The 24615-nt window shown below is 47.2% G+C and overlaps 1 protein-coding gene across 4 annotated transcripts in view; it reads right to left on the bottom strand.

The window, feature by feature from the left end:
• The window catches only part of ATAD1 (ATPase family AAA domain containing 1), a 70522-nt gene extending 47277 nt beyond the window's left edge, over positions 1-23245 (bottom strand). The window contains exons 1-4 of one of the 4 annotated variants that reach the window (XM_030203075.1): positions 23038-23245; positions 21711-21843; positions 19823-19998; positions 17387-17485 (exon numbers count right to left, since the gene is read on the bottom strand). In XM_030203075.1, the coding sequence (XP_030058935.1) occupies positions 17387-17485; positions 19823-19998; positions 21711-21843; positions 23038-23136 (507 nt within the window). In that variant the 5' untranslated portion in view covers positions 23137-23245. The remainder of the gene's footprint in view (positions 1-17386; positions 17486-19822; positions 19999-21710; positions 21844-23037) is intronic. The other 3 variants (XM_030203076.1, XM_030203077.1, XM_030203078.1) reach the window with 3 other exon arrangements.
• Between the last annotated feature and the right edge of the window lie 1370 nt (positions 23246-24615).

Raw genomic sequence — 24615 nt, 5'->3', positions numbered from 1 at the left:
GAACTGGATTAGGAACTGGTTGACGGACAGACGCCAGAGGGTGGTGGTTAATGGAGTTCGCTCGGATGAGGGAAAGGTGAGTAGTGGAGTGCCTCAGGGATCAGTGCTGGGGCCAATTCTGTTCAATATATTGTGAGTGACATTGCCGAAGGGTTAGAAGGTAAAGTTTGCCTATTTGCGGGTGGAGGAGTGGCCTAGTGGTTAGGGTGGTGGACTTTGGTCCTGGGGAACTGAGTTCAATTCCCACTTCAGGCACAGGCAGCTCCTTGTGACTTTGGGCAAGTCACTTAACCCTCCATTGCCCCACGTAAGCCGCATTGAGCCTGCCATGAGTGGGAAAGCGCGGGGTACAAATGTAACAAAAAAAAAAAATACTAAGATTTGTAACAGAGTGGACACCCAGGAGGGAGTGGAAAACATGAAAAAGGATCTGCAGAAGTTAGAAGAATGGTCTAAGGTTTGGCAATTAAAATTCAATGCGAAGAAATGCAAAGTGATGCACTTAGGGAGTAGAAATCCACGAGAGATGTATGTGTTAGGCAGGGAGAGGAATCTTGGGGTGATAGTATCTGAGGATCTGAAGGCGACAAAACAGTGTGACAAGGCAGTGGCCGTAGCTAGAAGGTTGCTAGGCTGTATAGAGAGAGGTGTGACCAGCAGAAGAAAGGAGATGTTGATGCCCCTGTACAAGTCGTTGGTGAGGCCCCACCTGGAGTATTGTGTTCAGTTTTGGAGGCGGTATCTTGCTAAGGATGTAAAAAGAATTGAAGCGGTGCAAAGAAAAGCTACGAGAATGGTATGGGATTTGCATTACAAGACGTATAAGGAGAGACTTGCTGACCTGAACATGTATACCCTGGAGGAAAGGAGAAACATGGGGTGATATGATACAGACGTTCAAATATTTGAAAGATATTAATCTGCAAACGAACCTTTTCCGGAGATGGGAAGGCGGTAGAACTAGAGGACATGAAATGAGATTGAAGGGGGGCAGACTCAAGAAAAATGTCAGGGAAGTATTTTTTCACGGAGAGAGTGGTGGATGCTTGGAATGCCCTCCCGCGGGAGGGGGTGGAGATGAAAATGGTAACTGAATTCAAACATGCGTGGGATAAACATAAAGGAATCCTATTCAGAAGGAATGGATCCTCAGAAACTTAGCCGAGATTGGGTGGTGGAGCCGGTGGTGGGAGGCGAGGCTGGTGGTTGGGAGGCGGGGCTAGTGCTGGGCAGACTTCTACGGTCTGTGCCCTGAAAATGACAGATACAAATCAAGGTAAGGTAAACACAAAAAGTAGCACATATAAGTTTATCTTGTTGGGCAGACTGGATGGACCGTGCAGGTCTTTTTCTGCCGTCATCTACTATGTTACTATAGTCTGTATTTAAGAGGGAGATTGGTCTATACGAGCTACATTGTTGTGGATCTTTCCCCGGTTTCAACAACAGTATGACAGCCACTAGTCTCCAGGAATAGGGCAATTCCTGTGCTATATCAAATGAAGTGAATACTCTCAGCAAAATAGGAGCCAACTGCTTAGCAAACAATTTAAAAAACCTGGTGGAGAATCCATCTGGGCCAGGGGCCTTATTATGGGGAAGGTCCGAGATTGTCCACTCAATATCTTCTAAGGTTATGGCTGCAGATAGCAATGCTGATTCTCCCTACAACAGCTGCGGAAGACTGACCTCCTGGGGGTAGGCATTAATGGCCACCTGAGGTGGTGTTACTTCAGATAGATAGATAGAGCTCTGTATAATACTCATAGAATGCCTCCTGAAGTTGCTCCAGTAGAGTGCATTGTACCCCCAAGGCGTTCTTGATATTAAAGATACGATTACGCTGGGCTCGCTTCTTTAATTTGCAAGCTAATAACCGACTAGCTTTATCACCAAATTCAAAATGCTCCTGCTGCACCCGCTGCAACTGGGCAGAAAGCTCATCCATTTGAACCTCATTAAGTTATAATCTAAGCTGATGTAGGGCATCAGCTCTCTTAAAATCAGAGGGATCTTATATAAATGCATCAGTGCACAGTCTCCACGGTATTGCCAGCATAGGGAAAGCTGGAGGAGGGAAATTGGTGTGGCCCTGGGGGAGGCGGAGTGGGAAAGAATTGAACAGGGGGCGAGGATGGTGTCGATTCATGTACCTCTAAAGGAGAACGCAGTAAAAGTACTGTGTAGATGGTACCTAACACCTGATCGCCTTCACAGAATTTATCCTGCAACCTCAGGCTTATGTTGGAGGAGATGTGGCCAAAGGGGAACAATGGGACATGTGTGGTGGACATGTGTAAAAGCTCGAGTGTTCTGGAAAGCAGTTCATAGTAGGCTGCAGAGATAGGTTGGGTGTTCTATTACTTGGGCTCCTGAAATTTTTCTGTTCTCTGTGAAGGTAGTGGGGTTAAAGCCTAGTCAGCAGACGTTGGTGAGACATGCTGTTGGAGCAGCTAGAGTGGTCATAGCCTCTCAATGGAAATATGAGGGGTCCCCTCAATCAAGAGATGGCTCAATAAAATGGCATACGTCTGTGAAATGGAAAGGCTCTTAGTAGAGCGAAAACAACAGATGAGTTAATGGCAATCGGTACGGGAGATCTTTCAATCTCAGGGTTCAACGTGAAAAGAGTGTAATCTATGGGCAATTAATGGAAGTATGTGTCTAGAGGATCCCCCCGGGGAAGGTTGGTGATAGGAGGGAAGGGGGAGGGGTTTGGGGCTGTTAAAATTAAAAAAAAAAAAAAACACCTTGAAGTTCATTGTGGTTTGGTAACTGGCTGTTAAAATTATTGGCTAAGGTACATCAGGTGATGTGGATTGTTTGCTTTTCTCAATATGCAGAGTATTGTACAAACTGTTGGATGGATTTTGTGATATGTCTTAACAGTAAATAAAGACTTCATGCAATTAAAAAAAAAAAAATCAGAGGGATCTGCCTTGTGCAATTTCTCCAACTGTGTTATTTTGCCTCTAAGGATCTGTTCCTGAGCAGCCCAGGTTTTAGTAAGATGGGCCTTTAGCACTATGATGCGTCCACGAAGGACTACTTTTAGGCCTTCCCACAAAGTGAGTGGCTCTACATCTCCAAGGTCATTAAATTCTAAACATTCCATAATATATTTCTCTACAGTAGAAATGTTCTGTGGATCTTGTAATAACGCGTCATTGAGCCGCCAATATCTAGGGCCCTTAGGTATATTTATTGTCCCCAGAGTCAAAACCATTGGGGAGTGATCAGACCATGTGCGAGGTTCAATGATTACTGCTTGCAGAGTGCTTGCTATAGCCCCGTCCCCCAGCCAAAGATCAATCCTAGAGAAGGTGTTATATTTAGGGGAGAAGTGTAGTCCCTCTCTTAACCATGATTCCCATGCCAGAGGTCAACCAGCCCCCAGCGTGCCATAAAGCTTTTAAATATGGTTCTATCCCGCCTGGCATAATGCACCTGCCCTGTTGAATTATCTAGCGACAGGTCTATTGTGAGATTAAAGTCACCCCCTACTACTACCTGCCCTTTAGCATAACTGCTTTATATGAACTGCTGAGATTTTGGGAACCTTTTGGGGTTTTTTTGTTTTGTTTTGAATACTATGCTGTTGAACTGCTATGCTTCTTGAGAAATGCTGTGGTGGGAACTACCTTTGGAGGAGCAGTTGACACAAAGGGATTACAATAAAGTATAATGATCTGACCTTGTGGATTGCCTTGTGATCTTTAGCAGTGGATTACAGCACACAGCTCAGCTAAAGGGCCGAGGGACTCAAGAGTCTCCCGGTGCAGGAGACTTTTCCAAGAGTCTCCCGGTGGTGGAGACCTTACAATACCCGATGTCAGCCAAGCTGCTGATGCTTCGCAGGCGGATCAGATTGATCTCTGGTAGATAGGAATTCCTGTGCTTCTTCCAGCGAGGTCACTCGGCGTTGTTTGCTCTCTTTGTAAACCACTAGGGCAAAAGGGTGCTGCCACTTATAATGAATCCCCTCCTCTTGTAATCGGTGGGTTAGGGGACGTAGGCCTAGATGCACAAAACTTTAACGACCCTTTAACAACCCTTTAACGAGGAAATTTTGAAACATAGCATGCATTAAAGGCCATTTTCCGACCACGCTAGCAGCTAACGAAAACGGAATGCAAACGAGAAACTACCATTGAAATTAGGACAATTCAAAATGCACTAAGCATACCGACGATTGCAACAAACCATTTACCGGCAGAAATTTAACGTGAGCTCAGACCTGTCGTTAAGGCCTGAGCTGTCATCTCCCCACTGCCCCCTGCACCATAAAAAACACGTTTAAAAAAGAAAAGTGAGCTCCCCCACTTCCCTCTGCCACCGAACTTCCCTCTACCAAAAACAAAAAATGAAACTAAAATTAAAAAAGGATCGGGAGGGGGCAAAGTCGCTCATCAGCAGCGTCCTGTATGGACGGCCTTGCCCCCTCCCCCCCCCCCCCCCCCGAGGTCGCCGCTGCTCCCTGCTGCTCCGTGTGTGAAATAAAAGCTGTTATAAATCTTAACTTTTGCAGTGCCAGGCCCCCCTCCCTTCCTGTCTCTCTCTTCTCCTTCTGTATCCAATGCTCCATCTCCTGACATCCTCCGCCTCCGTGCCCGCCCCCCTGAGTTCGTCTTCGCCGCTCCCCCCCTCCACCGGACCCCCCCCCTCCGCCATAATGGCCGGTGCAGCGCCTCTCACCTATGTTTGAAGGTGCTGCACGAGTTGGATCAGCTGTTCGTCGATCGTTTCTGTCTCCTCCGATGTCTCTCTCTTTCTTCCTTTGCCCGCCCTCCTCTGACGTCAGTTACCTACGTAGATAACTGACGTCAGAGGAGGGTGGGCACAAGAAGAAGGAGAAAGACGTCGGAGGAGACAGAAGCGATCAACGAACAGCTGATCCAACCTGTGAAGCGCCTTCAAACATAGGTGGGAAGCACTGCACCGGCCATTATGGCGGAGGGGGGGTCCGGTGGAGGGGGGGAGCGGCGACGACGAACTCAGGGGGCGGGGCACGGAGGCGGAGGATGGCAAGAGGCGGAGCATTGGATACAGAAGTAGAAGAGAGAGACAGGAAAGGAGGGGGGGGCCCGGCACTGCAAAAGTTAAGATTTTTAACAGCTTTTATTTCACACACGGAGCAGCGGGGAGCAGCGTCGACCTCGGGAGGGGGGGGGGGGCAAGGCCATCCATACAGGACGCTGCTGATGAGCGCCTTTGCCCCCTCCCGATCCTTTATGTTTGTGGAGACATGCAGGGGAAAGCGGGGAGCCATGTGTTTGTGTTGTTTTCTTTTTTTTGTTTGTTTTGACGTTTCTGGCATGCGCAGAGCAGCCAGCATAACGCTTGGCTGCTCTGCGCATGCTTTAGGAGCCGATTACCGATGGGGATTGATGCATCGTTCTTTACAATACCGCACCGAACTTATGCGACTTGTTTTTTTGGAGCATTGTTCGTTTTTTAAAATTCGGTAATGGCTTTAACGATTTTGCTTTTTTTACGTTTGGTTGATGCATCTGGGCCATAGTTCACTCCGCCGCTTGAGAGTGGTAGTTGAAAGATCATGGTACATTTCTATTGGGTAACTGTCCCACACTAGCCGCCCTCGCTTTGTGCATCACAGCTTCCTTCAATTTAAATTCAGTAAAACATACCACAATATCCTTAGGCATATTTGATCTTCTCGTCCCCAAGGCTCGATGGGCACGCTCAATACGAATGGAGGCAGGTGTACGGGGGTTATCAGCATCAGAAAGCAGATGGGCCGCGAGGTGCTGCACAACTTCTTCACAATCTGAATACTCAGGTAACTCTGGCAGCCCGCGAACCCGTATGTTGGAGCGATGACTCCGATTTTCCAAATCTTCCACCTTGTCTAGAAGATACCGGGTTTCACGTTTTTGATCCTGTAACTGTTGTTCAAGCACAGTTAGAGACTCTGCATGCTCTTCCATGCCCACTTCCATTTCAGCCACGCGGTTACCCAGTTCCGCTATTTCTCCACGGAGGTCTGATCCCAGCGTTGCCAAATCTTAGCGCATTGCCTTTAAATCTGATCCAATCTCCTGAAGCCAAGTGTATAGTGTGGTCCATGAATTATGCTGCTGTAAGGGCTCCTCACCAATCTCACTGGACAAAGAGTTATCCGGCAAGAGCTGTTGATTTTCCACTGCCCGGGCGCCATGTTCCTCGGAGTGTGCAGTCGGAGACATCGCCTTCCGTTGAAATGCATAAGCTTGTAAATCGAGTTCTCTTGTCCGTGAAGCAGTCATGACCCATGCAGTATTCCATGCCCTCCAGTCGGGAGTGCACCACATGTGATATAGCGTTGATGAAAGCTGTTAATAAAGCTAATTCTTGGCAGAGGTTTGGGAGCTCCGTTTTCAAGCTGCCATTCGGGTCTGTGACATCACTTCCTCCTCCAAGCAGTATGGTAAAATTATGCCTTTTACCTGCTGATAATTTTCTTTCCTTTAGTAGCAGCAGATGAATCCAAGAACTGGTGGGTTGTGTCCATCTACCAGCATGTGGAGATAGAGATTACAAAGCTGAAGGCAGTGATACCAGCCAGCTCCTCCTTCACCTCAGTACATGTCTCATCACCAAGCAGAATCAGACAAGAAACCAGGAAGCCTTCCTCACCAACCATACAAAACAGAAACTTGTCAGTCTGACTTAAGAGAAACCACAACTGCGATGGAGTCCTCTTCAGTGGTTTCTGTTCTCTTGCCTCTTCTCCTTTTTTTTTTTTTTTGGAAACTAAAGACCAGAACAAGAACAGAAAGGCAAAACAAGCATGGCTGACAAAGGGCGGGATCCTGGATTCATCTGCTGTTGCTAAAGGAAAGAAAATTATCAGCAGGTAAGGCATACTTTTACCTTCCTTAGCGTATGCAACAGACGAATCCAAGAACTGGTGGGATGTACCAAAGCAATCCCTAAGTAGGGTGGGAAGTCGCCACTCCCCGAGACAGAACCGCCGCTGCAAAGTCATCATCTGAATAGTGAAAGCACACCCGTTCCGCCCAAGAAGTAGATAGAAAACTCGTGAAATGAACCTGGAATGCCACTGGCGGGATGCAACCTTTCCAAAAAAATCCACAAATTATCTGCAATCCAACGAGAAAAAAATCAGATCAGACCATAGGCTGCCGTCCCACAGCAAGAACCAGCAACGAAAACAAAGAGAAGATCTGAATGCTGAAAAACACGCAACATCTGCAACATTCCAGCCCACCTAATCCAGCCTGTTCCAGAGTGTTTCAGCCCTGCTGCCCAGCTCTCCTCTACCCCATCTTGTTCCAGTCCACCTGTTCCAGCCATCTCCAGCTCACTCCAGTCCTGCCGCCCAGCTCGCCCAGCCGCAGTCCGTCGGATCCAGCTTCTCCCTGTTTGTTCCAGCTACCTGCTCCTGCCTCTCCCTGCTTGTTCCAGCTACCTGCTCCAGTCCTGCCGCCCAGCCGCAGTCCGTCGGATCCAGCTTCTCCCTGTTTGTTCCAGCCACCTGCTCCTGCCTCTCCCTGCTTGTTCCGGCTACCTGCTCCAGTCCTGCCGCCCAGCTCGCCCAGCCGCAGTCTGTTGGATCCAGCTTCTCCCTGTTTGTTCCAGCTACCTGCTCCTGCCTCTCCCTGCTTGTTCCAGCTACCTGCTCCAGTCCTGCCGCCCAGCTCGCCCAGCCGCAGTCCGTCGGATCCAGCTTCTCCCTGTTTGTTCCAGCTACCTGCTCCTGCCTCTCCCTGCTTGTTCCACCTACCTGCTCCAGTCCTGCCGCCCAACTCGCCCAGCCGCAGTCTGTCGGATCCAGCTTCTCCCTGTTTGTTCCAACTACCTGCTCCTGCCTCTCCCTACTTGTTCCAGCTTCCTGCTCCCGCTTACCGCAGTCCGTCGAATCCAGCTTCTCCCTGCTTGTTCCAGCCGCAGTCCGCCTGACCCAGCCGGATCCAGCTTCTCCCTGCTTATACCAGCCATCTACTCCAGCTTGTTCCAACCAGCCTACTACCTGCTCCAGCTTACTGCAGTCCGTCGGATCCAGCTTCTCCCTGCTTATACCAGCCATCTACTCCAGCTTGTTCCAACCAGCCTACTACCTGCTCCAGCTTACTGCAGTCCGTCGGATCCAGCTTCTCCCTGCTTGTTCCAGCCATCTACTCCAGCTTGTTCCAACCCGCCTACTACCTGCTCCAGCTTACTACAGTCCATCGGATCCAGCTTCTCCCTGCTTGTTCCAGCCGTAGTCCGTCGGATCCAGCTTCTCCCTGTTTGTTCCAGCCGTAGTCCGTCAGATCCAGCTTCTCCCTGTTCCAGCCATCTGCTCCAACCTGTTCCAGCCCGCCTGACCCAGCTCATTCAGCTCATCCCAGTCCATCTGCACCAGCCTGTTCCAGTCCGCCTCCTCCAGCCTGTTCCAGCCCGCCTGACCCAGCTCATCCCAGTCCATCTGCACCAGCCTGTTCCAGTCCACCTGATCCAGCTCCTCCCTGATCCAGCTTGTTCCTGTCCACCTGATCCAGCCTCTCCCTGCCTGTTCCAGCTTGTTCCAGATACCTGCTCCGGCTTGTTCCCAGTCCGTCGGATCCCTGCCTGTCCCAGTCATCTGTTTCATTGACTCAAGTCGCTACCTAAAATCCTACTGCTCTGTATCATGTTGAAATTCTACTACCTAATTGCTTTTTAAATTCTGCAATATTGTAGACTTTGAGGCTTAAACTGCACTTCACCGCAAATCCTCATTTTATTTGCTTTATTAATTGCCGCTCTTCAATCTGCAATATTGCTAGCATTTTGGCTTAGCTGCATCTCACTGTAATCTACTTTAATTATTGATTGAACTGCTTTAATGTTAATGTTTAAATCCTCAAGTTGTTACCTCGACTTCTGATGCATATTGAACACCTTCTTTAACTGTTGACTGAATTCCTTTACTCTATCCCAACTGCTGATTGAATTCCTCTAGACACTATCACTCCCTATGCCTTAGCTGTTGCCTGCTGTCCCAGTCCTAGCCTTCCTGCCTTCCTCCTCTACTCCTATCACCTTAGCCACTTCACATTTATCCGCACCCACCTTAGCCCTACTTATGGCCCCTATACACATTCTCTTCATCGCCCTGTCCCTTCCTAACATCTTCCCCCCTCCCCCGCCACTGTCTACCTCAGGAACTCATTGCCCACCCTTGTCCCCTCCCGTCCACTCCCCAGCTCTCCTGCCCCCCTCATCATTCCTAGCTCTCAACCTTTTACACGTTCTCCCCACCATTAACCCATCCCCATTCCTCCTTAACACATCCCGTCTTCGTCATCTTCGTCGACCCTCCTCCCCCACCCTCCTCCGCACTCTCTTACTCCTTCTCCTACTTTCCGCAGGTGACATCAATCCCAATCCAGGTCCCCCTCACCTCTCCTCTCCATATCCACGTAACCGGTCCCAGAATGCCTCCAATCTCATCCCTATTCCCCTTCTCCCCCCCACTTCCCTCCCCTTCTCGTGTGCCCTATGGAATGCCCACTCAGTATGCAACAAACTCTCCTTCACCCACGATTTATTCATCTCCCTCTCCCTTCAACTGCTTGCTTTAACTGAAACTTGGATAACCCCTAATGACACTGCCCCAATCGCAGCCCTATGCCATGGAGGATATCTTTCTCCCACACTCCCTGCCCAGATGCACGCGGTGGAGGCGTTGGGTTTCTTCTCTCACCCTCCTGTAGTTTCCAACCCCTCCTCCTGCCACAGTCTCACTGTTTCTCATCCTTCGAAACTCATGCCATCCGGCTATTCTACCCGACTCCACTCAGAGTTGCAGTCATCTACCGCCCCCCTGATAAGCCCCTCTTCTCATTCCTTACTGACTTCGACGCTTGGCTCACCGTCTTTCTTGATCCCTCATCTCCATCCCTCATTCTTGGTGATTTTAATATTCACGTTGACAACCCATCCAACTCCTACGCTTCTAAATTCCTCTCTCTGACATCCTCCTTTAACCTCCAACTATGCTCTACCACCCCTACTCACCGTAATGGCCATTGTCTAGACCTCGTTCTCTTCTCTGCCTGCTCACCTTCCAACTTCTGCACCTCAGTCCTTCCAATCTCAGATCATCACCTAATCACCCTCACACTTCACCACCCTCCCCCTCAACCTCGTCCAACTATAACCACTGCCTTCAGGAATCTCCAAGCTGTCGACCCCCCTACCCTATCCTCTCACATCTCCAATCTCTTCCCTTCCATCTCATCTTCTGAATCTGTCGACACGGCTGTCTCTACCTACAATGAAATTCTCTCCACTGCTCTGGACACCCTAGAACCATCTGTCTCTCGCCCCACTAAGCGCATTAATCCTCAGCCCTGGTTAACCCCTTGCATCAGTTACCTTCGCTCCTGCACCCGATCTGCTGAACGACTCTGGAGGAAATCTCGCACCCTGCCAGACTTCACCCATTACAAATTCATGCTTTCCTCCTTCCAGTCCTCCCTATTCCTTGCCAAACAGGAATATTACTCTCAACTAACCAATTCTCTTGGCTCCAACCCTCGTCGCCTCTTCGCCACCCTCAACTCCCTACTTAAAGTGCCCTCCGCTCCCACCCCCCCCCTTCACTCTCTCCTCAAACACTAGCTGACTACTTCCGCGATAAAATGCAGAAGATAAACCTTGAATTCACTTCCAAGCCTTCTCCTCCCTGTGACTTCTTAACCCACTCCCTCAACCAACCCAACCTGGCCTCCTTCTCCTCCTTCCCTGAGATCACCGAAGAGGACACTGCTCACCTACTTTCTTCCTCTAAGTGTACCACCTGTTCCTCTGATCCCATTCCCACCAATCTGCTTAACAACATCTCTCCTACAGTTATCCCCTCAATCTGTCACATCATCAACCTCTCTCTCTCTCCACTGCTACTGTCCCTGACACCTTCAAGCATGCTGTAGTCACACCACTTCTCAAAAAACCTTCACTTGACCCCACCTGTCCCTCCAACTACCGCCCTCATCTCTCTTCTACCCTTCCTCTCCAAATTACTTGAACGCGCTGTCCACAGCCGCTGCCTTGATTTCCTCTCCTCTCAGGCCGTCCTCTATCTGCTTCAATCTGGCTTTCGCCCACTACACTCGACAGAAACAGCACTCTCTAAAGTCTGCAATGACCTGTTCCTTGCCAAATCCAAAGGTCACTATTCCATCCTCCTCGACCTATCGGCCGCCTTTGACACCGTTAATCATAATTTACTTCTTGACACACTGTCCTCATTCGGGTTCCAGGGCTCCGTCCTCTCCTGGTTCTCTTCGTACCTTTCCCAGCGCTCCTTCAGAGTATTTTCTAATGGCTCTTCTTCCACCCCCATCCCGCTCTCTGTTGGGGTTCCTCAAGGATCTGTCCTTGGACCACTTCTTTTCTCGATCTACACCTCTTCCCTGGGCTCGCTGATCTCATCACATGGTTTCCAGTACCATCTCTATGCTGATGACACCCAGCTTTATCTCTCCACTCCCGACATCACAGTCGAAACCCAGGCCAAAGTTTCGGCCTGCCTCTCAGACATCGCTGCCTGGATGTCCAACCGGCATCTGAAACTGAACATGGCAAAGACCGAGCTCCTTGTCTTTCCACCCAAACCCTCTTCTCCTCTTCCCCCACTTTCCGTCTCTGTTGACAATGCCCTCATCCTCCCCGTCTCTTCAGCCCGCAATCTCGGAGTCATCTTCGACTCCTCCCTCTCCTTCTCTGCCCATATCCAGCAGACAGCTAAGACCTGTCGCTTCTTCCTCTTTAATATTAGCAAAATTCGCCCATTCCTCTCTGAACAGACCACCCGAACCCTCATCCACTCGCTTGTTACCTCTCGTCTTGACTATTGCAACCTTCTTCTCGCTGGCCTCCCGCTTAGCCATCTATTCCCCCTTCAATCTGTCCAAAATTCCGCCGCACGTCTTATCTACCGCGTGAATCGATACTCTCATATCACCCCTCTCCTCAAGTCGCTTCACTGGCTCCCGATCCGCTACCGTATACAGTTCAAGCTTCTCCTATTGACCTTCAAGTGCACTCAATCTGCAGCCCCCCTTTACCTCTCTACCCTCCTCTCCCCGTATGTTCCCACCCGTAACCTCCGCTCTCAGGACAAATCACTACTATCTGTACCCTTCTCTACCACTGCTAACTCCAGACTCCGCCCCTTCTGCCTCGCATCACCTTATGCCTGGAACAGACTTCCCGAGCCCATACGCCATGCGCCCTCCCTGCCCATCTTCAAGTCCTTACTCAAAGCCCATCTCTTCTCCCTTGCTTTTGGCGCCTAACCACCTTCCCTACATAGCTTAAAACCTTTAGATTGTAAGCTACCTACATTGACTACATAAGTTGTAAGTTACCTACACTGACTACATAGTTTGTAACCTTTAGATTGTAAGCTCTCTTGAGCAGGGATTGTCCTTCCCCATGCTAAAATTGTACAGCGCTGCGTAACCCTGGCAGCGCTATAGAAATGCTAAGTAGTAGTAGTAGTAGTAAATACCGGAGAACCCTCTGAACATCCAGAAGATGAAGCGCCATATACTCCATGTGAAAATCCCCCTCCCGAAAGAAGGGAAGAAAGAGAGGCTGAAAAAGAAAAGCCAAACCACAGCCGGAAAAGAAAGAAGGAACCGAAAGCAAGGTCACTCCAGACTCAGCAAATTGCAGAAAAAACAGCTCGGAATGGCTGCACTAAAAATTCAGACACTCTGAGTGCCGAAGAATTGGCAACCAAAAACACTGCTTGTAAGTTCCTAAGCGAAGCATTCAGCAAAGGAACAAAAAGAGTCCGAAGCAATGCTCGGTAGACAAGGAACCCCAAGCTAGACTCGGAGAATACGAACGTGGTTTCAGGGAGAAGGTCGCAGCAGCGGCGGAGCAAAGCACTCTGCAAGAAATGCACCACCTCCGAGTGCAAGGCCAGGTCAGGCCCTTCTGCAACCCATCCTGCAGAAAGAACTCAATCGCTGAGGAACAGACGCCCACAATGAAGACCAAGCATGGGCCGCAACCAGCCTCAAAAAATCCTCAACACCTATGAATAAGCGGTTGCAGTGGACCGTGGATCACATATAAGATCGCAACAGAACAGTAACCATAGCGTCCAAAGAACTCTGTTCCACAGAGTCGACCTCTCAAAACACCAGGCCGTAAGACCAAAGCGAGAGGGATCATCCACTCAGGAGCAGACCCAGAACCCGGAGTCAAGCGGATCCAAAACAAAGGCACCACCAGGAGCCTCACTATATCTACATACCAAGGGTGCCTTGGTTACTCTAGAGCTACCAGAATGACTCGACCCCGGCGGAGAGCGATCTGAAAAGAACTCGGCCACAGACAGGCCACGGAGGAAACACTATTGAAGAACATCCTCCGGCCAAGGATGCAATAGAACAACCAGCCCTGCCAAATCACCCTCTCTCCGATGACAGAAGAAAGAAGGCACCTGGGCGTCCAGCCGGGACGCCATCAGATCTACCTACGGAGCTCTCTACCTGAGGCCATGTTGGAGAAGCACTGGTGCAGAATAACCATTCTGCCGAGACCAGAAGATGGCAGAAAAGAGAACTTACCGTAGGAAAACCCGCAAAGTGGGCCACGTAGAAACGGAACACGAGGTCCTCTGCCCATTCCATGGGAGCGACACGCCCTGATGGCCACAGTCTGACTCCGAGTCCCACTCTGTTGAAGAAGCAGCCACCACCTCATCTTCTCCGACGGCAGAAGCACCGCCTAGCCCACAACGTGTCCTGAAGTGCTAGAATACGAACAGCACCAAAAGCAGGTCCAGGCGGGGGAAGACGGCACAAGCACCGCCTGGCCTGCAATGTGTCCTGAAAAGCTAGAAGACGAACAGCACCAACAGCAGATCCAGGCAGGAGATCGGCTACACCGTCCCCTGTGCCATCCACCACCCCGGAGGAGGCAAAGGGCTTTCCAGTCAGAGAGACTCACATCCGTGACCACCACCATCCACTGCGGAGGTGCCAAGGCATCCCTTCCACAGGGAGGAATTGCGAAGCCACCAGTTCATGCGCCAGCGTACTGAGAACAGCCACAGAAGACACTGCTGACACTCCTGGAACACAGGAGACCACCCATCGAGAAGCAAGAGCTGTAGATGTTGTCTATGAGCACCACCCACAGCACTATCTCCAAAGTGTCCGCCACAGAGCCCAAGACATGAATGCATAGCCAGATCCGAGGACTCAGCTCCCTGAGCAGACTGCGCACCCAAGTCTGAACCTAGATCCTCCAGTCCTCGGTCATAAAAAAAATCGTTCCAGAGCTGTCTGGAATGGGACAAGGTGGCCCATTTGAAGGGTGACCACCCAGCTCAAGGATTCCAAGAAGACCCGGGAAGATAAACTCTCGGATCTCATCTACAGTGAGGTGCAGTCTGATGCTGTTCTTGTGGAGAAAGCGGCAAAATTCCCAAACCTAGGAAAAGGTGAATGGAACCACAGCCATGCCGACAGGAAAAGCCTGGAACTGAACATGAGGGCTCAGAACGGCCAAACAGAGAAATCGCAGATGATGGGGCCAAAGAGGAAAGAAAATAAATGCTTTCTAAGGCAGAAGTGCAGGGAAAATTGAAGTGCAGGCTACATTGAAGTAGCTCTGAATATTGCTAGCTGTCCAATATAAAGAAAAAGTGCAATAAAAGCTGGAGCTGGAATGCAATATTTTGATCAGAGTCAGACAGCAAAACTAGAAGAGCAGAACTGCTGTGGGAAAACACCACTGCTAACCTTTGGCACTGTAGCCTAGTGTAAACTGTCCCAGCTATGGAAAGAACTGCATGTCAAGGCAAGCAATATGAGAGAAGGAAGTAAAATATACCCCACAGAAAAGAAGCTGAGGGCTATATGATACACAAACCAGCCTTAAACCTGTGACCTTCAGGCTGAAAGCCAACCATCTTCCAGAAAAACATAACTATTTTGCTGAAGCTACTGCACCTGGAGCAAAAGCCCCCATGACAACAGCACTGAGGTTCCATGGTTATCATGGAGACCAGAGCACTAGCCCCAGAAAATAACAATATGTAACATTTCCCACAGAAAGGTGGAGCCAAAGGAACTAAGCCTAGAAACTCCCACTTGTAATTGTAAAGGAGCAAAAGGTGCAGAAAAAAAAAAAAAAAAAAAAGAAAACCTACTGCACCTGGTATTCGTAGGCAGTCTCCCATCCAAGTAGAAACCAGCAAGGCCCAACCCTGCTGTGCTTCCAGGATCAGCGATCAGGCACACCCAGGGTGGTGTGCTCATAGGCAATGCCTGTACTGCCAGTATAAAAAGAGTTTCACAAAGGAAGGAGGGAAACTTCCAAGCTGTTCAAGCAGCTGCCCTCAGACAAAAACTGAGGGGACAGAAAAAGAAAAGTCTGTAAATAAAAACACTAAATAGGCCCTTTCACAGGCCCAACATACAAGGAGCCCTGCTCTGATGCTGTTCACTGTTTCCCACACCAGGAAAAGCCTTAGTCAACGCAGGCACTAAAAGAACATCTAAACTCGCCACAGTGAGGCCTATTGCTATCAATGTACCCACTTAGGCAAACATGGCTTTCCAGCTCAGGAGATTCTTGCTGCCTTTGTGCAGAAAGGGACTGCCCTGAAAAGACTCCCTCCAAACAGAGGACAACAGGGGAGAAATGGACCCTACTGCTCAGCTGGAGAGAAAACATCCCCTCTTCGGGGCAGGGTCCATCAGAAGAGACTGAGACCAGAAACAAGCCAGAAAACTCCAAAGGCTGAACTAAAAAGGAACTGTTAGCTCCCCTAGCAGATTTCTGCAATATATAGGCATACAGAGCAGCAGAATGAACTCGGGGGGTCAGGGAGGTCAGAAATCCTCTGCCCCAAAGAAGCCCCCAGTGGCTGACATGCATCCCGAAAATAACAAGGCACATCGCAGGACCATCAGATTCCTTCTGGAAAACTTAGCCCTCTAGAACCTATCTGCCCGAGATGGGCATAAAAACTCCCCCAATTACGAAAAGGGCTACTGAGGCCAAGCTCTCTTAAGAAGAAAGGTTCAAATTAAGGGTCCCAGAGCAGAGGAGATCCTGCTCAGAAGATATAGAAACAGCTTAAAATAATTCTGTTCTTTCCTTGGATCCCCTTGCATAGAGGGGGCAGTTTGAGAAGAATTTGTGCCACTGCCCCAGCTACATGCAAACAGTTTCTGACTCAACAGTGATTTTGGTAAAGGAAATCAAAGGCTGGAGAAAATAAAGGGGAATCTCCTGGACCAGCAGTCTCTAATAGAATACAAGGTCCTTTAGGAGAAGCCGCTCCTCCCCCCTGCCCACATCAAGGCCGCAGGGCGGGAAAGGATCAGAGCTGATATCATGAGAAAAGAGCGGGCCATGCCAGCAAAAAGGCGCGTGTTCTCGCCATTTTAGCGCGGGAAAAGGCTGCTCGGGGAAAGGGAACTTCAGCACTTCCCTCCCCAGCATTCAAACACGCCACCACACAGAATCCTGCTGCACAGCATCTGCTACCGCAGCAGGAACAGCTTTCAAACGCCAGCGTCACCCACATTAAAGCACGGTACCCCTGCGCCGAAAGAGAAAGGCAGGGACTCACCGAACAGCAGGTGTCTCCGGAGGAGAACCAGAGACCCGCAGACACAGCAGCCTGCTGCCTAACCGGCACACAGACAAAGCACAGCACTAAGACAGGGAAACCCTGTACTGCCCGGTCCTGTCAGAAATCTTGTTTCTTCTGTTTTGTTTTAATACCAAATGAAGGCAAAGGAGCTCTCTTGGTTTTGTTTTGGGTTGGTTTTTTTTTTTTTTTACTGGTGAGGAAGGCTAGAGGTCTAAAGACCAGGAAGCAAGGGGGGAAGGGTGAAGCAGGGACCCAGAAGACTGAGTATGCCCCCAAAGTCGACACCACCAGACACCCCTAAACTCAACTGGCCCACAGGACCCAGGAGAAATGCTAAATAGTAGTAGTAGTATCCCCAACAGACAAATCCAGGAGCTGCTGAAGCGCCGTCCACCACCTAATGGAGATAGAGATGTACTTAAGATTGTAAGCTCTTTTGAGCAGGGACTGTCTCTTTGTGTCAGGTGTTCAGCGCTGCGTGCGTCTGGTAGCGCTATACAAATGCTAATAATAATAATAATGTACTGAGGTGAAGGAGGAGCTGGCCGTCTGGTATCACTGCCTTCAGCTTTGTATTCTCTATCTCCACCTGCTGGTAGATGGACACAACCCACCAGTTCTTGGATTCATCTGCTGCATACACTAAGGAAACAATTATAGAAGCATAAAACTTAAAATCTACCCCCCCCCCCCCCCCATGCACAATCATCAATTTATGTGGCCCTCTGCTGAAGGAAAACAAATTTTTAGGATCATGGCTCTTACTTGCATGCTGAGAGGGTCTACAAGATGGGCAGCAATGCTCATTTCATATTCTGTAAGCTTCACATTCTTCACACCAATTTGCTTCATTAATTTCTCTGCCTAGATAAAAAGGAAATGGTTGACTTCAGCAGTACCTTAGATTACAAGCAAAAAATTACTTGGAAGGCAAATGCTTAACTAAATCATCTATTAATTTCTCTTTGTCCAAAAAGATCTAAGAAAAGCGACAATGTTTTTATATTTCAAAATTAAACAAATGAGCCTCAACTGCCCAGAGCTGATTTCAATATACAACTTGAACATACATGTACAGTTCATCAAAGGGCTTCTCTCATTGGCTCCATTTAGTGAATTGCAAAAACCTCAGTGGAAAACAACTCATCACTGAGAGAAAAAAACACTGAAGAAAAAAAGCTAATTCACCAGTATTCTATAACTCCAAAAATTAACAACAAATTTTGTGGTATCCCTTTTACTTAGGCTTCCTATAATGTAACAAAATAATTTAAATCATTTGATAGTTCCAAAGGATTGTTGTGGCATGCCCAAAAAAAACTGCTGAAGGTGTGTGAGTTCACAAATGGGCTCATTTTTGAAAGAGGACATCCATCTTTCGACATAAATCAGAAGATGGATGTCCTTCTTCCAGGGACATCCAAATCGGTATAATCGAAACCCGATTTTGGACGTCTCCAACTGCACTCCGTCGCAAGGACGGACAAAGTTCAAGGGGGTGTGTCGGAGGCGTAGTGAAGGCGGGACTTGGGCATGCCTAACACTTGGACGTCTTTGACCCATAATCGAAAAAAAACAAGGACGTCCCTGACGAACACTTGGACATTTTCATCCAGACCTGTTTTTCTTACGAATAAGGCACAAAAAGATGCCCAAAATGACCACATGACCACCGGAATCGGGGATGACCTCCCGTTACTCCCCCAGTGGTCACTAACCCCCTCCCAGCCTCAAAAAACATCTTTAAAAATGTCGTGCCAGCCTCAGATGTCATACTCAGGTCCATGACAGTGCATGCAGGTCCCAGGAGCAGTTTTAGTGGGTACTGCAGTGCACTTCAGACAGGAGGACCCAGGCCCATACCCCCCCCCCCCCACCTGTTACACTTGTGGAGGAAACAGCGAGCTCTCCAAAACCCACTGTACCCATATAGGTGCTCCCCTTCACCCGTAAGGGCTATGGTAGTGGTGTACAGTTGTGGGTAATAGGTTTTGGCATAAGGTAAGGGAGCTATGTTTCTGGGAGCAATTTATGAAGTCTACTGCAGTGCCTCCTAGGGTGCCCTGGCATGTCATGGGGGCCAGTGCACTACAAATGCTGGCTCCTCCCACGCCCAAATGGCTTACATTTGGACATTTTTTACATGGACATCTTTGGTTTCGAAAATCGCCGAAAGTCAGAAACGTCCATGTCTAGGGACATCCAAATTTAAGGATTTGAATGTTTCTGACGGTATTTTCGAAACGAAAGATGGACGTCCATCTTGTTTCGAAAATATAGGTTTCCCCGCCCCTGGATTTCGCTGTTTTGCAAGGACGTCCAAATCGCAACTTGGACGTCCCTTTCGAAAATGCCCCTCAAAGTCTTTCAATTCACTTCCACTTGTTTTATACAATACTAAGCAGCCCCGTTTGACATCCTAAACCCCCACAAGGGTTCCCCTTGTTTTCTGACCTCAGGAGGAGGAACTTTGTGAATTCATACACCATCAAATAAGTTTTTTTGGGCATGCCACAACAATTCTTTGGAACTATTAAATGATTTAAATTATATTTGTTATATTATTGGAAATCCAAGTTAAAGGGATGCCACAAAGTTTGTTATTAATTTATGGAGTTATAGAGCATTGGTGAATTATCTTTTTTCTTCAGCTGTTTTTTCTCTCTTTGGTTAGAGTTGTTTTCCAGCGAGGTTTTTGCATTTCACTAAATGGGGCCAATGAGAGAAGCCCTTCAATAAGATGTGTATATATTTGTTCAAGATGTATCTTGAAATCAGCTCTGGGCAGTTGAGGCTCATTTGTTTAATTTTGAAATATAAAACCATACAAAAGGTGGTGTCGCTTTTCTTAGATCTTTTTGGGCAAAGAAAAATTAATAGATGGCTTCAGCACCAAACATAAATCATTTTGCCTTCTCCAGTTTAAGATCTGCCAAGGAAAACTGCCATTCTCAAAGAGGACCTAAGGGTGCAGATTCTCATTCTGGTGTATAATGATTTGGATGGCACAATTATTTATGTAAATTAACATGGCTACTGGAGATAAACACTTCCTGTATCCTAACCACCTGGTCCTGACAGCATGAAATTTCTTTTTATGTATGGACAACTAGAAACAATCCATCTCCCTTGCACTGCCTGATATTTTCATGAAGGTAGTTATTCAGGTTCTAAACAGCAGTATAAATGTGGAGAACTTACTTGTTTTTGAGCTTCTACTTTTTGCTTTCTAGTGGGATCGATGGCATCTACCATCCACTTGATAGTGAAATACGTCACGGCACCAAAAATTGTCAAACGAAAAATTAAACCAACAATTTCATTGCGACTTAAAGGACGAGAAAAGGCTTCAGCATGTACCATGTTGACCATCAATCCTTAAAAACAAGACAAAGAACACTCATAATATTAACTAGGAAAGTTGGGTGGGCATAAATTTCTAATTCTCATGAAATTTCTCTTAGAAATACAGAGCTTGTATCCTTACTGGGCTTGGAAAACAACCTCCAGAATTAGGAAACTTTACTTCATCCCACCCACACATACCCATCTAATGGGTGCAAGAGCAGAGGGGAGCAGAACAGAGCTATCAGGAAAACCATACCTAGTTCAGAACAATGAGCCAACATGCGCTCACAGCTCCTACACCAGCCTCAGCCTTACCTCCCCCACCCATGGTAAATGCAAGAGGGGAAAAAGCAGCCCTTAAGACTAGGAGCATGATCCGATGCACAGTCCTGTTCTTAGTACAACATGCTTGCACGTGAAAGCAAGGTCATGCATGTCTGCTAATGCAAGTCAAGAATATTTCTGTTAGAGTTCTGTTATCTACTCCTGGCGGAATTCTGCACAACACAGAATTTGTGCAAAATTTCTTAGCCAAGCAGGATTTGCATTTTTTGCCCAGAATTTGAGTTGGGTGATGAGCACAGTCGGATCAGAGGTCAATGATCCACTGGCACGTGCAGTGCTCTCAGAGGGAGAGAGATAGTAGTTCCCACCAATTTTTAAAACTCACACGGTACTACACAATTTATCCTGCGGTAATGGGGATAATTAAGAAGGCAGGCTAGCTGGTTTATCTCCCCCCGAGCCTCTTTCCTGCCCGCTGCCGCCACTTTGGCCAGTGCCACCACTTCTTCAAAACAGCCACCAAGACTGCAAAGAGCAATCTCGTGAGGCTGCCACGAGAAGCTTCGTGTGGCCATTTTGAAGAAGCGGGCACCAAGCAGTTTTAATAAGTCTTATTAAACCTCCTTGGGGGGTACTGGCCAGAACAGCGGCAGCAGGCAGGAAAGAGTGGCGTTCTTTCCTGCCCCAAAGAGGAACTTCCAACGTGCTGGACTGGTAAGTGCGGGCCTGGGGACTGGAAAAAGATGGTTGGAGTGTGGGAGGTTGGAAAAAGTGGATGGTATCTGTACGGGGGGGGGGAGGGGCTAAAAGGTGGATGAAGAGTGGGTTTAGGGAAGCGGTTGGAAAAAATATGGATGGTATCCATGTATAGGGAGGGAGCTGTAAGGTGAAGTGTGGGTGCAGGGAGGGGGGGCTGGAAAAAAGATGGATGGAGTATGGGATGCTCAAAAGGTGTACAGAGTGTGGGTGCAGGGAGGGGGCTGAAAACTGCATAAAATCTTCCCACAAATCAGAGAGAGACTACTCCAAGACCCACCCACACCCACCTACTCAACACTTCTACCCTTCACCCGACCCACTCTCCATTCACCTAATAACCCCATACCATCCACTACGCCACTCCTTTCTTAACTGACCTCACCCATTCACAATGCTGTTCCACACATACACTTACTAACCTACCAACCTAAATACAGTAACACCAATACAACTGCTGAGTGGGGTCCCGAGGGAGCATCCCTCTCAGTGAGGAGCACTGGATTGGATACTCCAGTGCTTAGCTATTGTTTTAGGCCTGAAAAATTGACTCTACAGCCAGTGATTTTTTTTTCTTCTAACATAAAAAAAAATAAATTAATTAAAAACAAATATTACACCAGAACACACCTTTTGTTCAGAACAAGCCAGAGTGCTATAAATCCCTACACAGAAATATCATGCTAGAAAAATACTTTACCTTGGTCACAGTTGATGAACACGGCTAAAGTCTCGCCAAATTCAGAATGACCAAAAATCAGAAAAACAGAAGTGTGCAGACAAAAACTAAACTGGAAAACTCCAAGAAACCCAACTCCGCATGTAATGCAGCACTAGAAAAATAGAAACAGAAATCCTCCTATACTGTGCAAAATAAAATATCAAATGCTGCACATTCAGATTCCCAAGCTGGAATAGTCAAACCACTAAACCAAAACTTTATTTTTTTTTTCTACCTTTATTGTCTGTCTGGTCAGTTCAGTTTCTGCAGCCAATATCTCCCACTTTTTAATGGGCTATAATGTGCTGGCTGCAGCACATGCATCCACATTCTCCTGCAGACAGGAACAAATCTGCAAGGTTTTCTCTTGAACATGCAAGGATTTCCTAAAGACGCTACTTCCCCAGGAAAAGCGGGGGGGGGGGGGGGGGGGCACATTCTCTGGTGCATAAGGTCTGGGCTCTTTCATTTGTCAGTTTTAGCAGGCAACAAAAAAAGGTACATGAACTTAATACCACCTGAAAAAAAAAAAACCCAAGCATGCCAACATCTAACTCAAATTTAGTCTACATTTCTGGGACCAGTGTTAACAGGACTGAATATAGCTGTGTCCTGTGTGATTCACCCACTGGCGTCTCCAGCCCCACCACTGTCAATGAGAAGAAACAGTGAGCTAAAAGTGATCTTTGCACTTCTCCATATCTACACTACACTCTGTATGGCCACGCTGCTTTGAAAACTAGAGACCCACATCCTGGACCTCCACACCGAGAACCACACTAGCACAGCACAATAAACTAGTACACTAACCCCAGAAATGTGAGTTAACTTTACTGTTGACACAAGAATTACTTTTCAGTATTAAAAACGCACAAACTAAAACTCCAATACCTTAACATGCCTACTGACAGCTAATCCAGTCGCTTAAATAACATTAGTGTATATTCATGTAAATCCTAGTTCACATGTTTTGGTTTCACCTTTTTGACAATTAAAAACCTTATTAAAATCATACGTAAACTTTAATTCACAAAAACCAGCCGTAAGTTGGAGCACAATACCACATTTACCCACTGTATAAAATGCAACTTTTATGAAATGTCACATATTGCACCACTGAAAACAGTGGTACATCCCAAAGAGAACACAATGAATCCGTGATCGTCATGAAGAAAAATCAAAGCCACCACCAAAACATACTACGGTTTCTTTTTGGGGGAAAAAAGTAAAGGACGGATCGCAAAGAGGCACACGCATTCGACTGTACCCATACTCTCACACGCGATAGGGGTACCGGTCTCCTCACATGCATTCGGGGATCGGCCATCTCTCCCAGTATCTTCCACTCTCCTCCTTCTCCGCGATACGACACCTCTCCCTCAAACACAACCCCGATCAAACTCATACCTGAGGTCGCCCACTAAAAATCCCACAGCTTTCCTTCTCCGATGCCCTCTCTCCTATGATATACTACTACACACACCACATAACTTCCCTCTCCATCAGCATCCCGCCTTGCCGGAAACAGGAAGTTGCGTTAAAGGAAAGCGCGGTAGTATGTCCATAATAATCGAAGCTTATACCAAGGGCACACTGATACACGTTCCAGCAGCATCAAAGGTCACCTGATCTACTGGCGCATGCAAGTAGGTTTGATTGAGACAAGGAGGTTTCAAGGAGGTTTAATAAACAGGAGTGGAAGTGAGTCTATCTAGTTCACTGTAAGCAAGGAAGCCAATTAGGACAATCTAAGTTTCCCTTTCCCAGCGCAGCCGTCATCCCCATTTACTGAAAACAAAGCAAGCAAACCTATGAGCTGCTGCATCCTCATTCGTTTTTTGATTTTTTTTATTGTTGGTCCATCTGTAACAAGTCTAAAACTGTTTCAATAGGCAGTGCCTTAAAAGGTGGAGGACAAAAGTTTTTTGTTTTACTTATTGGACAGCTTTTTAATTTATTTGAAAGCTTCCTATATGTAGATATAAATATCATAAAATAACAATTGAATACCACTAAAGCAGCTTAAAAAATTATTATAGCTGGTAGAAACAGCAATTTTAAACTCTGTATTTTGTGCTTTTTTTTCTACACTAAAAACTAAATAAATACACTGTATACCATACAGATAGCCAAATTTCAGTGGAAATATCCTGTTTCCTGATGGGAATCTGCCTTGGGAAGCCTGGTGTTATAAAGATGATGGAATATATTGAAATTAAATGGAAGTAGAATTAAACTCTCCTTTCATTCGGGCACATGAAATCACATCTTCATCTGTTTTGTAGAAGTTTAACTTTTAGATACACAAATTGATTATTCTGTTGTTTGAGCATGGTTTAGGGACAAGTGGTTTATAATTCAAAATAATAAAAATATTTTCTGTCAAACAGATCTCTTATTTGTTGAAACATAATTAAATGGGCTATAAACCCCTAATGTAGTCCATTGGTTTTCTTATATTTTGTTCTTGTAATGGCTTATATGGTGCCAAAACTGGAAATACAGTGAGACAGAATAATAGAATTCAGTAACATCCAAAACTTATTTTTATGTTTTAATCATCTTTATTAAAAGCAAAACATGTTGGTTGATAAGCTTCATACAGAACAAGAAAAAACATAAGTACATAAGTATTGCCACTCTGGGACAGATCAAAGGTCCATCAAGCCCAGCATCCTGTTTCCAACAGTGACTAATCCAAACAGTAAACCTCCAACATGGCACAATAAAAACTTTTACAGAGAACATATCCCAAGAACCATTCCCCTCCCTCCCTATAAGCCCACCTGACTTTCTACTGCCAAAATAACACAACAGCAGAGCTGCCAAGGGATCCCAATTTTTGAGAGGGAGATTTTAGTACAGCCCTAGCCCCACCCCACTT

This window comes from Microcaecilia unicolor, chromosome 5 (assembly GCF_901765095.1).
Source record: "Microcaecilia unicolor chromosome 5, aMicUni1.1, whole genome shotgun sequence".
In the NCBI taxonomy this organism is placed as follows: Eukaryota; Metazoa; Chordata; class Amphibia; order Gymnophiona; family Siphonopidae; genus Microcaecilia; species Microcaecilia unicolor.
The sequence above is the reverse complement of the archived record's forward strand: the minus strand, read 5'-3'. Positions and strand labels throughout refer to the sequence as shown.